This window comes from Loxodonta africana, chromosome 10, assembly GCF_030014295.1.
Source record: "Loxodonta africana isolate mLoxAfr1 chromosome 10, mLoxAfr1.hap2, whole genome shotgun sequence".
NCBI lineage: Eukaryota > Metazoa > Chordata > Mammalia > Proboscidea > Elephantidae > Loxodonta > Loxodonta africana.
The window spans coordinates 116,926,306-116,939,432 of NC_087351.1; the positions used below are offsets into that span (position 1 = coordinate 116,926,306).

General features: G+C 44.7%; 1 protein-coding gene across 1 annotated transcript in view; it reads right to left on the reverse strand.

Moving 5' to 3' along the window:
* The window catches only part of AK7 (adenylate kinase 7), a 74,754-nt gene extending 67,319 nt beyond the window's left edge, over window positions 1–7,435 (reverse strand). Inside the window, exons 1-2 of the mRNA XM_003408632.4 lie at window positions 7,308–7,435; window positions 230–418 (exon numbers count right to left, since the gene is read on the reverse strand). Of these exons, the coding sequence (XP_003408680.1) occupies window positions 230–418; window positions 7,308–7,409 (291 nt within the window). The 5' untranslated portion in view covers window positions 7,410–7,435. The remainder of the gene's footprint in view (window positions 1–229; window positions 419–7,307) is intronic.
* Between the last annotated feature and the right edge of the window lie 5,692 nt (window positions 7,436–13,127).

Sequence of the window (13,127 nt, forward strand, 5' to 3'; positions counted from 1 at the left end):
CAGTAACCTGTTGCCATGGAGTCGACTCTGACTCGTGGCGACCCCACCTGTAATAGCACAGAACTGTGCTCACGGGGGTTTCAGTGGCTGACTTTTCTAAAGTAGACTGCCAGGCCTTTCCTCTGCGGTGCCTCTGGGTGGATGTGAACCGCCAACATTTTGGTTAGTAGCCGACTGTTTGTGCCCAAGGACTCCTCCCTTTATTCCTAGCAAAGCCACCCTGACTCACAGAGTATGTCTCTACGGCAAACTCCAGCCGGCCGCTTTCAGGCTTGGCAAGCGTGCCCACAATCTGGAAAGTGCCTTCCTTGAGTTTGGCTGATGCGGCTTCTGGGGCAGCGGACTTATTTTCATCTTCCTCCTCCTCCTCTTCTGTAATTTCTTCCAGTGAAGCCCCGACTACACAATTAGACAGAAACTGCAAGAAAACAGAAAGTTCCCAAATACTAAGAATGAATCAGAATAGCGGCAGTTGTTATGGATTGACTTATGTCCCCCAGAAATACGTGTTGTAAATCCTAACCTCTGGTCCTGTGGTTATAATCCCATTTGGGAATGGGGTTTTTTTATGTTAATGAGGCAGTATTAGCGTAGGGTGTGTCTTAAGTCAATCTCTTTTGAGACAAAAAAGAGCAGATGAAGCAAGCAAACACAGACGGAGGGGAAGACACAGGCCACGTGATCGTCAAGGAACCAGGAACAGAAGCCGACAGAGACCAGGACCTTCCCCAGAGCCGGCACCCTGAATTCAGACTTCTAGCCCCTGAGCTGTGAGAGAGTAAGTTTCTGTTTGTTAAAGACACCCACTTCCAGCACTTCTGTTACAGCAGCACCAGGTGACTGAGACAGTGGGCAATAAGTGACTGTTCTGGAAGCTGAGACGACATTCTGCAGAGCCTGCACTTTGCCCAGTGTGCACTACTCCTTCCTAGCAGCAGGCAGAGAAGGCGTACAGTCAAAATGTCTGTCTTGTTCAACAGAAATATAATGCATACCAATTAGGTCATTTAAAATGTTTCTAGTAGCCACATTAAAAAAAAAAAGTAAAAAAGAAACTGGTGATATTAATTTAAATATTTTAGTTAACACCATATATCCAAAATGTTACCAACATGTAATCAAAATTAAAATTCTCAATGAGATCTTTTACATCCTTTGTGCTCACGCTAAGTCTTCGATGTTCGTTGTGTGTTCTAATCGCAGTTTGGACAAGCCAACAGCCGCCATGAGGCCAGTGGCTACCATGTTGAATAATGAAATAAAAAGAGGCTGGGGAAGTTTCTTTCCTTGTTTGAAAAAGACTATCTTTGGGAGCGGCTTATTCAATCTTTGAGTTTCATGTATAAATAATTTTAATTTATATACTAAGTGTGATATATTAATTTATATATTAAATATATATAAATAATCATAATGTTACCACACTTTGGCAACAAAAACAAACATACCCAAACCAACCAAACAAAAAGTCCCACTTCATTTGTTTTAACAAAAAACAGTCCAAGTAATTCCAACTTTTTGGAGCCATGGAGGCTGGATGAGCCTCTGAAACTATTGCCTTGAGATAATCTTTAGACTTGAAACCAAAAATATCCCCTGAAGCCTTCTTAAAACCAAGCAACAGGGTAGCTTAACTAGTCAAGAATGTCTGCGTTAGGCACTGTGCTCTTTTATGACCTATCTATATGGGATCAGTTGACAACAGCAACTTGAAAGAATAGATGGAAAACTCGGGGGGCAGTGAGTTTATGTTAAACGGGGAGGAACAACTTGGAAAAGGAAAGTTAGAATGGTTGCATAACTTGAAGGATGTAAGTAATGTCAGTGAATTGTACATGTAGAAATTGTTGACGTGGTATATATTCTGCTGTGTATATTCTCAACAACAACAAAAATAAAATAAATTAAAAAAAAAGCATATAAGCGGATTAAAGGTTTTACTATTGGAAGAAAAAAAAAACAGTCCAAGTTAACATGCAAAGTTGTCAGGTTCAACCATATTGGGATGTATGTCTCCAAGTATGATACGCGAGCGCACACACACACACACATTCACCACTCACGCCTACATATTTATGTAGGTGTATGTGTATATGTTGAAAGCTGGATAATGAATTAGGAAGACCAAAGAATTGATGTCTTCAAATTATGGTGTTGGCGAAGTATTTTGAATATACTATGAACTGCCAGAAGAATGAACAAATGTGTCTTGGGAGAAGTACAGCCAGAATGCTCCTTAGAAGCAAGGATGGCGAGACTTTGTCTCACATACTTTGGACATGTTATCAGGAGGGACCAGTCCCTGGAGAAGGACATCATGCTTGGGGAAGTAGAGGGTCAGGGGAAAAAAGGAAGACCCTCAACGAGATAGACTGACACAGTGACTGCAACGATGGGCTCAAGCATAACAATGACTGTGAGGATGGCACAAGACCCGGCAGTGTTTCGTTCTGTTGTACATGGGGTCGCTATTGGCTGGAACCAACTTGAATGGCACCTAGCCACAACAAAGTATACATGTATTATATGTATTTTACATGTGTACAAAAAAAAATTTTTTTTTCATGTGTATATGGTATGTATATATTCATTTATCTCTCAAACGTACTTATCCAATTTTATTACCCCATTTCACAGATGAGGAAATTGATGCCCAACAATAACAAGTGATTTGCCCAAAATACCATGGGCAGGGCAGGGTGAAACTAGACCTCGAATGTAGGTCTTCTAATACATACACCAACCCACACTAACTCCACAGAGAGATGGGAGAGAAGGGGCAGGGGCGACCTTGTCCAACTGGGCTGTAAGCTTGAAGACAAGGGACATGGCTTCCATTTCTTTTGTATGCTTCATACTCCCGCTCCCATGATACCTGCTACAGTTTAAGGGCAATTACCTGGAACTTGAGAAAGAGAGAAGGTTCTGATTAACCTAGGAAGAGCCTGGAAATTCTCTGCTATTGCAAAACTTCTGGAAAAAGATCTCTGCACATCAAAAGAAAAAGTCTTATTATAAAATATTATGTTCTTGGGGGAAAAAAATCCAAGATCAAAAGAGTACAAAGTGAAAAGTAAAATTCCTCTTCCTCCCTCGCTGCTAATCTCAGTTCCGTCACTTCTTTTTTTTTAATACTCCAACAGCTTCCATTGGACTTAGAATAGAAGCCAAACTCCTTGCCGAGGCCCGGCAGGACCTGGCCCCAGCTGCTGGCCCCTCCTTCACTCACTTATGCCGCCAATGTCTCTGGAGAGTTAACCGTGTGTGAGACACAGCTTGCAGCAGGGCCACAACCTGAATACCAAGGACTCCTTCCTCCATAATAAAAACATTACAAATTATATTTTACGACTGCAGTGCTATAAAGACTCACAAAGTTTTTTACTGTAAACATTTATTTTTTCTTCTTCACTTTTAAAGGAGCATTTTAGTGGCCCCCTAATGTTAATGGTAATGGCGGCTGTAAGCACTGGCCCTGCTGTGCTTGATGGGCAAGGGAACCTGGGATCACTGCACCCTCACTGCTCTGTCCCCTGAAAACGCCCAGCTCATTCCATCTCAGAACCCAGCCTTGGCAGTGCCCTCTGCCAACTGTTTGCTGAGACCTGATACACACCCCCATCCTGTGCGACTGGAAGGAGTGTCACCTGTAAGAGCCACAGCTCTCTCCCACCTTGATCATCACAGCACTCTCCCTTTCAGAGGTCTTAGCACACACTGATGCCTCATCTTGTTTATTTAACAAATTAGTTATTGACTGCCTCCTCCCAGGAGAGGTAGGGTCCTTGAGGACAGCAACTTTTTTGCCTTATTCATTGTGTAGTTTTCTGTGCCTAAAACCAAACAAAACCCATTGTCTTTGAGTCAATTCCGATTCATAGTGACCCTATAGGACAGAGCAGAACTGCCCCATAGGATTTCCAAGGAGCGGCTGGTGGATTTGAACTCCTGACCTTTTGGTTAGCAGCCGAGCTCTTAACCACGGTACCACCAGGGCTCCTTACTGTGCCTAGTACACCTCCCCATCCCCCCAACACAAATCTGTTGGTGTCAAGCCACCTCGGACTCATGGCAACCACATGTGTTACAGAGTAGAACTGCCCCATTGGATTTTCTTGGCCATGATCTTTATGGAAGCAGATTGCCAATCTGTTTTTGCCAGCCAGGGACCTTACCCAAAACCCATCGCCATCGAGTCGATTTCAACTCATTGCGACCTTTTAAGACTGCCCCAAAGGGTTTTCAAGGTTGTAAAGTAGGGAGCAAAAAAGAGGATTGACACAGTGGCTGCAACAATGGGCTCACACACAGCAACAATTGTGAGGATGGCGCAGGACCGGGCAGGGTTTCATTCTGTTGTACGTAGGGTCACTATGAGTCGGAACCAACTCGACGGCACCTAACAACAACTACCTTTACGCGAGCAGACTGCCACCTCTTTCTCCCGCGGAGCAGCTGGTGGGCTCAAATCACCAATCTTTCGATTAACGGTGGAGCGCTTAACCACTGTGCCACCAGGACTCCGTAGGGACCTTACAGAGGCTGTTATTTAGTAAGTTCTCATGAATAAAGGAATCCCAGCCCCCAGAGGTAATATAAACAGTTCCTGTGTATCCTTTGAGATATTTTCTGTACATACATGAGTTGCTCTTGATCTATCTACCTATCTCTATTTTCTCTACATGTGTGTCTATATTTTTGAAAAATGCAAATAAGATCATACTATACCTGTCTTTTTTGGAAAAAATCTTCTGTTATATGTCTGTGTTGTTTTAGTTTTGTTTGTGTTCTCTCCTTTCCCCTCTTTTCTGGTAATTTTGAATTTGTATCATTTTAGCTCATCTAATGGACATATAAGGAGCCCTGGTGGCACACTGGTTAAATGCCCAGCTGCTAACCAAAAAGTTGGCGATTCAAACCTACCCGATGGCTCCACGGGAGAAAGATTCCAAAACTCAAAACTAAACTCCTTGCTGTTGAGTTGATTCTGACTCATAGTAACCCTACAGGACAGAGTAGAACTGCCCCATAGGGTTTCCAAGGCTGTAATATTTACAGAAGCAGAGTCCCACATCTTTCTCCTGCAGAGCAGCTGGAGGGTTCGAACTGCCAACCTTTCACTTAGCAACAAGTGCTTAACCACTGCACCACCAGGACTCCTTCTGTAAAGATTGCAGCCAAGAAAAGCCTATGGGACAGATCTTCTCTGTCACATGGGGTCGCTATGAGTTGGAATCGATTCAACGATGCCCAACAACAATAGATACATATATATATACACATATATATTATAATACACACATTAGATATACATGTATTATGCACACATACACAATAAAAATTATTTATTGAGTATTTCGTCCCAGGACAGGCAGGGTTGTGAGGACATATATATCACATGTAACATACCTACAAATCACAGTGAATACATTACACACACATATCACACAATATATCACACAATATAACATACATATGTATAATTACATATATTGTTTGTCATATATAATTACATACTACATGTCTTAGGTTGCATTTTCTAGAGAACCAGTGAAGTGTCTATATATAGAGAGAGAGAGAGATTTATATCAAGGGAATGGCTCATATGGTTGCAGAGGCTGGAAAGTCCCAAGTCTGTGAGTCAGGCTGGAGACTTCTGCTGACTCACGTAGCTGCAAGGGCTGGTGAACCCAAGATCAGCAGGTCAGACGGCAGGCCTCTGACTCACAGACTGAGGAGGCTGACAAATACCAACATCAGCAGGTATGCTGCTAACTCAAGTTCCAAGAACCAAAGGTCGGATGAATGGGAGCCAGTTGCACGATCCAGAGTGAGCAAAAGCCCAAGAGCCTTGCCAGAAAGTCCACCTATACTGGATGCAGTCCTCACTCCTAAGGAAACTCCTTTTAACTGACTGGCCACTCACAGCAGATCTCTCATGGAGGTGACCATGTTATATCAGATCTCATCGTGGAAGTGATTACATCATTATATGACTGCCAAACTACATCCTAACTGCCAAAGCACTGAATATCACAGCCCAGCCAAGCTGACACCCAACCTTATGGATCATACTGCACATAAAGATAATGTATTAACATATAAATTATACACCCAAATGCCTATTTCTTGAGTGGTCAGTTTTAGATGGTAGCTGTACTGTGGCTGCTATAGCTGCTTCCTGTTTCAGGCAGCTTTGCTGGGTGTCACAAATGGTTTACTCTTGGCTACTAATTGAAAAGTTGGTGGTTTGAACTCACTCAGTGGCACTATGGCTTCTGTCCATCTGCCCTGGAAACCCTATGAAGCCATTCTACTCTGCACACAGGGGTCACCATGAGTCAGAATTGACTAGACAGGCAACTAACAACAATGACAGAGAAGGGCCAGGAAGCTTAACGGGACTTAGGGCCCAAAACAGTGCCTGACACATAACCAAAAATACCAAACGAGCTGCCATGGATTCAGCTCACTCATGGTGACCCATGTGTACCAGAGTAGAACTGTGCTCAGCAGGGTTTTCAACCGCTGACTTTTCAGAAGCAGATTGCTAGGACTTTTTCCTGAGGCGGCTCTGACTGGACTTGAACCTGCAACCTTTCGGTTAGCAGTCACATAATAAAAACCAAACTCACTTCTATCCAGTGGATTGCGACTCACAGCAACCCTACAGGACAGAGTAGAACCACCTCATGGGGTTTCCAAGGCTGTAATCTTTACGGAAGTAGATTGGCACATCTTTCTCCCTGGGAGCAGCTCATGGGTTCCAACTGCTGACCTCTTGGTTAACAGTCAAGCGCTTTAACCACTGTGCCATCGGGGCTCCTTGGTCACATAATTGGAGCTAACCAAACCATCTGTTCAAGGAACTGATGAATGGGAACTGTTTCCTGGATGATATAACAACTGTGCTTATTTTCTCCTCGGTTGCCTAAATCAGATGGGTCTGCAAAATGGAAAGACAGCCTTGTTAGGAGGCAGGAGACCTGAGGTCTCTGACCAGGTCCTGCTCCAGACATGCTATGTGACCGATCTTGGCAGTTCCTTCCTGCCTCAGCCTCAGTTTCCCCTCAGTAAAGGGGAGAGGGGCTGGACCTGGCGATATCTAAACACCTGGCTTCCAGGTGCGAGCGTCTTTCTCCCCTGGATGCGATCTGGGCTGCAGGGGGCGCTGGCCTGCCAGGACGCGGGAGTCTGCCCGCAGGAGGCCGGGGCGCCTCTGGTGGCGCAGGCCCTGGCTGGGCTGGGGACGGGGAGGGGGCTGCGATCCTGAGGCTGGGGTCCGGCTCGGAGCGGCCGCCGCTCACCTTCCCGATGTTTCCGCTGCTGTACGTGTCCAGCAGGTTAATAAACACCCGCTGGATCCGGATAACTTTCTCCACCGGAGGGGGAACTTCTTCTTCAGCCATGGTGGGACCCGCGCAGGTTGCTAAGGTGAAAGCGTCCCTTCGGTTGCCAGGGAGCCAGGGCTCCTGGCGGAAGGGGCCGGGCCGTCACTGGGGGCGGGGCGTTTCCGGGGCGGGGCTAGAGCGTGTGGCCGGGCGTTTCCGGGGCGGGCCCAGGACACGGACAAGGCGATCCTGGAGGCGGGGCTAAGGCGCTGAGTGGGGCGTTCCTGGGAGGGGTCCGTAGCCCGCTGGACAGAGCCGCTTTCCGGGGGCGGGGCTAGGGAGGGGCGGGGCTAAGGAGTGAGCGGGGCGTTTCCTGGGGCTGGGCCAGGGGCGCTGGGCCGGCCGCTCCCTGGGGGCGGGGCAAGGGCGCTGGATGGGCGTTCCCGGGGGCGGGGCTAGGGAGCTGGGGGGAGTTTCCCAGGCTTGAGGTGTCAGCTGGTGTCCTCGCCGCGCTCGACGCCGCAGCCAGGCAGGTGTTCCTGCAGCCTCTACCTCACTGTGGTCCTTGCTACAACCTGCGTGCCCTCGGGCAGAGCACGTCCTCCACAGGGGCCGTGTGACCTGTGTTCCCTTTCATCTCCTCATTCTGAAGTCGCCGTGTGTGTAAGGTGCCATGGTGTTGGCTTTGACTCATAGCGACACTATGCACAACAGAGCCAAACACCGCCGGGTCCTGCACCATCCTCACAATGATTGCTATGTTTGAGCCCATTGTTGCAGCCACTGTATCAATCTGCCTTGTTGATGGTCTTCCTCTTTTTCGCTGACCCTCTACTTCACCAAGTATGATGTCCTTCTCCAGGGACTGGTCCCTCCTGATAAGATGTCCAAAGTAAGTGAGATGAAGCCTTGCCGTCCTCACTTCTAAGTAGCACTCTGGTTGTACTTCTTCCAAGACAGACTTGTTCGTTTTTTTGGCAGTCCATGGTATATTCAATATTCGTCACCAACACCATAATTCAAAGGCATCAATTCTTCAGTCTTCCTTATTCATTGTTCAGCTTTCTCATGCATATGAGGCAATTGAAAATACCATGGCTCAGGGCAGGCACACAGTCCTCAAAGGGACATGTTTGCTTTTTAGCACTTTAAAGAGGTCTTTTGCAGCAGATTTGCCCAATGCAATACATCATTTGATTTCTTGACTGCTGCTTCTGTGGGCATTGATTGTGGACCCAGGAAAAATGAAATCCTTAACAGCTTCAATCTTTTCTCTATTTATCATGATGTTGCTTATTGGTCCAGTTGTGAAGACTTTTGTTTTCTTTATGTTGAGGTGTAATCCCTACTGAAGCCTGTGGTCTTTGACCTTCATCAGTAAGTACTTCAGGTCTTCTTCACTTTCAGCATGTAAGGTTGTGTCATATCACAGGTTGTTAATCAGTCTCCCTCCAATCCTGACACCATGTTCTTCTTCATATAGTCCAGCTTCTCGGATTAATTGCTCATCATATTGAACGAGAAAAATGAAAGGATACAACCCTGTCACACACTTTTTCTGATTTTAAACCACTCAGTATCCCCTTGTTGTTTTCAAACCATTCCCTCTTGGTCTAGGTACAGGCTCCACATGAGCACAATTAAGAATTTCCGCTTTTCGAAACGTTATCCACAATTCACTATGATCCACACATTTGAATGCCTTTACATACTCAGTAAAAGCCTCTTTCTGGTATTCTCTGCTTTTAGCCAAACTTCAACTGATGTCAGCAATGATATTCCTCATTCCAAGTCCTCTTCTGAATCCAGCTTGAATTTCTGGCCATTCCCTGTTGATGTACAGCTGCAGTCGATTTTGAAATATCTTCAGCAGAATTTTGCTTGCAAGTGATATTAACTATATTATTTGATAATTTCTGCATTTCACTGGATCATCTGTCTTTGGAATGTGCACAAACATAGATCTCTTCCAGTCAATTGGCCAAGTAGCTGTCTGCCAAATTTCCTGGCATAGATGAGTGCTTCGTGTGTTGCATCTGTTTGTTACAGCATCCCAGTTGGTATTCCGTCAATTCCTGGAGCCTTGTTTTTCATCAGTGCTTTCGGTACAGCTTGGACTTCTCCCTTCAGTACCATTGGTTTTTGATCATATGGTACCTCCTGAAATGATTGAGTATCATTGTCAGAGATAGGATAATATCCATAAGCCTACAAAGTAAAATGAGGAAGATCCTCAATGAGATGGGGTGACACAGTGGCTGCAACGATGTGCTCAAGCATAACGATTGTGAGAATGGTGCAGTACCGGGCAGTGTTTCATTCTGTTGTTCACAGGGTCTCTCTGAGTTGGAAATGACTCAAAGGCACCTAACAACAACAACAACAACAAGGAAGACCAATGAATATGACCATTATTCAAATTACACACTAACCACAAATGCCAAAGAGGAAGAAACTGAAGATTTTTCCAACTTCTTCAGTCTGAAATTGATGAAACATGCAATCAAGAGGCATTGATAATTACTGGTGATTAGAATTCAAAAGTTGGAAACAAAGAAGGATCAGTAGTTTGAAAGTATGGCCTTGGTGATAGAAACAATGCCAGAGATCTCACAATAGAATTCTTCAAGACCAACCACTTAGTCATGGGAAGTATCTTTTTTCAACAACACAAACGATGACTAAACACATGGACCTCACTGGATGGAATACACTGAAATCAAATGGACTACGCCTGTGGCAAGAGATGATGCAGGAGGTCAACATCCGAAACTGTGGATGACTGAAAATACTGTTCTGATGAAAATGTAAAGCCACAAAGCCTACGCCTCCACTGGAATATTGGAGTTAATTAACATCTCCTGTGGGATGGTCCTTGTCCCTGGTGGCACAAAAGGTTTGCCTCTGAATAATAACCTAAAAAAGCCTGGCAGCTGGAACCCACCCAGGACCAAGGGAAAAGGCTGGGCCATCTGCTTCTGTAAAGATCACAGCCAAGAAAACTCTGTGGGACAGTCCGACTCTGTAACACGTGAGGCTGCCATGGGTGGGAATCCACTCACAGCAACAGGTTTCTTGTTTTGTTTTGGTGGCATGATCTGACCAGGATGACTCGACATGACTTAAAGCCATTACCATGGAGTTTCTGGTGCAGGACACTGGGACCACGGGATGTATGGTCCCCACTCTGCGGCTGACTGGAGTTCAACTGGCTTAGGGGCTGTTTAGTAGCAGTTCCAGCAAGACCTGTTGGGGTGGGTTGGCAGCAAGGACTGGAGGGCCATTTGTGTGGGAGATTCACTCATATTCACAGAAGGATGAAAACTAGGCTTTTGACCTTCTTTCCAAATAAGATTATACAGAAAGTTACTGAGACAGACTGACAAGCTGAATGATGGCATTCAACTTGTCTTAGCACAGGACCCCAAAGTTGGGGTGGATTTTGAATAAATCCTGGAGTTATCTTGGAATGGCAGGATTGTATCGGCTTTTTCCATTTGCTTTAATCATTATTTTGTTAAATGTAAATATTTTACACGTGCAAGAATATTTTGTAGCTTTTATTTTAAATACTGGGTGCCTCAAATAACCGAGGTGCCCCAAAATCTACAGGCAGCTTGGAGACCCTGCACTGTGGGCTACTCAGGTGATTTGGATTTGACTTCCAGCTCTGCAGCCATCTGTGAGGGACTGGGAGCAATCTTTTAACCTTCCTGAAGCTGTTAAACCCACTGCCGTCGAGTTGATCCCAACTCATAGTGACCCGATAGGACAGAATCGAACTGCTTCATCAAGTTTCTAAGGCTAATCTTTAAGGAAGCCAACTGCCATATTTTTCTCCCAGGAGTGGCTGGGGGGTTGGGACTGCTGAACTTTCAGTCAGCAGCTGAGGCTCTTAAACTGGCTGTAAAACAGGAGTGAAAGTACCAACCAAGCAGAGCTCTTGGGAATAAATAAGACCTTTATGTGAATGTATTTCCTGAAGTGGTGGCCAAAGGTGAAATTACTTTTTTTCTGCAAGACTAAGGTACATTTCTATAAATGGAAGCCTTTTTCATTCCGCTTTTTTCCTGATCCACCACTTTTCTTTTTTATACATACAAGTCTCATTTGAAAGTCTTTAGATTTTGACGAAATAATTAACACTTTGAAATTCTGCAAACTCAATTTGGGAATAATTTGCACATACCAAAATCCTTTTTCTTTTTTAAAATTATCAACAAGGAACTGCTGTCAGTTTAAGCTTAAAAATAAGCATGTGAGACCAGCGCAGATGTTGGAATAAACAGACTTGTTTTCGTTCAAGGGACGTTAGTTCAGGCGTTCAATTCATTTGATTCCTCTTCGGATTTTTGGTTTGTCTCTGCATCCCCTATTGATACCGCGGCTAAGCAGGTAAATACTTTGGAAGTTATTCAACTGGCCACGCCACCGTAAAATACTGTAACTCGCCTTTGTTTCATTACTGTTTATACTACAGAGATCAGGTAAACGAGCTAGCTCCAAAATTACAAGGGGATGATTTCCAGAGATTTTTACAGATCTCATATTGGTTGTCTAAGAAAGGAGATTCTATTATAAACCTACTGCCATCAACTCGATTCGGGCTCATAGCAACCCTGTAGGACAGAGGAGAACTAAACCATAGAGTTTCCAAAGAGCCGCTAGTTAATTTGTACTACTGACCTTTCGGTTAGCAGCTGAGCTCTTAACCACTGCCACCAGGGCTCCTTTTTCTATTATAGTATACTATTATCACATTATTATAATATTGTTATTATATATTATATGCAACTTTCTTTTACTGTTTCTCCTTTTCTCTTTCAAAATCAGCTTTCATATAACCACAAAGTTCCTGCGATGGATCATGTACTATCCTGTACTGTATGGGGATAGCTGTGGAGTCAGAAGACCTGGGTTCTAACCCAGCTCTATGGCTCACTAGTGGGCCGCTGAGCAAGTTCCTTCATGCGGCCCAGTCTCAGGAACGTCATTCATAAAATAAAGGGCTCAAGAGTTCTGACGCAACGTGGCACCTATTAGAATCTAAATGTTTCCCTCCTCCACTGGCCCCTAACACCTCAACAGCACACTTTATGTTTTCCAAGACTGGAGAGAGAAGAGCTTGGCTGCTGGTGGCTGTGTGGCCCGTGCAGTGATTGATTCTGGCACTGGCAGAAAGGCGGGGGAGTGGTGGCCGTGGTCGTGGTGGGAAGTGAGCTGTCTGCTCCTCTCACAATAGGATTGCCTCTTCAAAGCCCCTGGGAGCAGACATGAGCCAGGAGAGCATGGCTTGTGCTTTTGCTAGAGAGAGGTCTTCAGCTAGCTCACACCCCACATCTATCGCATTCCACCCCTAATTAGTGCATACAAACTAAGACAGAAAATGTGAAAAAGTATAAACAAAATGGACACTCATGTACCGTACCACCCAGTGATAACCACTATCAACGTTGTAGAATATTTTGCTCCATTTTTCCTTCTACGACATTTAAGGTTAAAGACTACAGTGTATGTAGGTTTCATCCTGTTTTATTTTCCACAGTATAGCTATTTCTCCATTGTCACTTTTCCCGCCGCATTGATTTTTAATGGTTGTACATCATGCCATTAAATGGATGTGTTGGAACTTAACCACTCTTTAGAGTCTTTCCAACTTTTCACCAGAGAAATGAACATTCCTGCAGTGTTTCTTTTGCAGAAATCATTTCCCTGTTAGACGTGGAAGTAACAGAAGTTTTATAAGAAGCTTTGTAGAGGCTTCTGTTTTCTGTTTTCCAGAGAAGTTTTTACCAA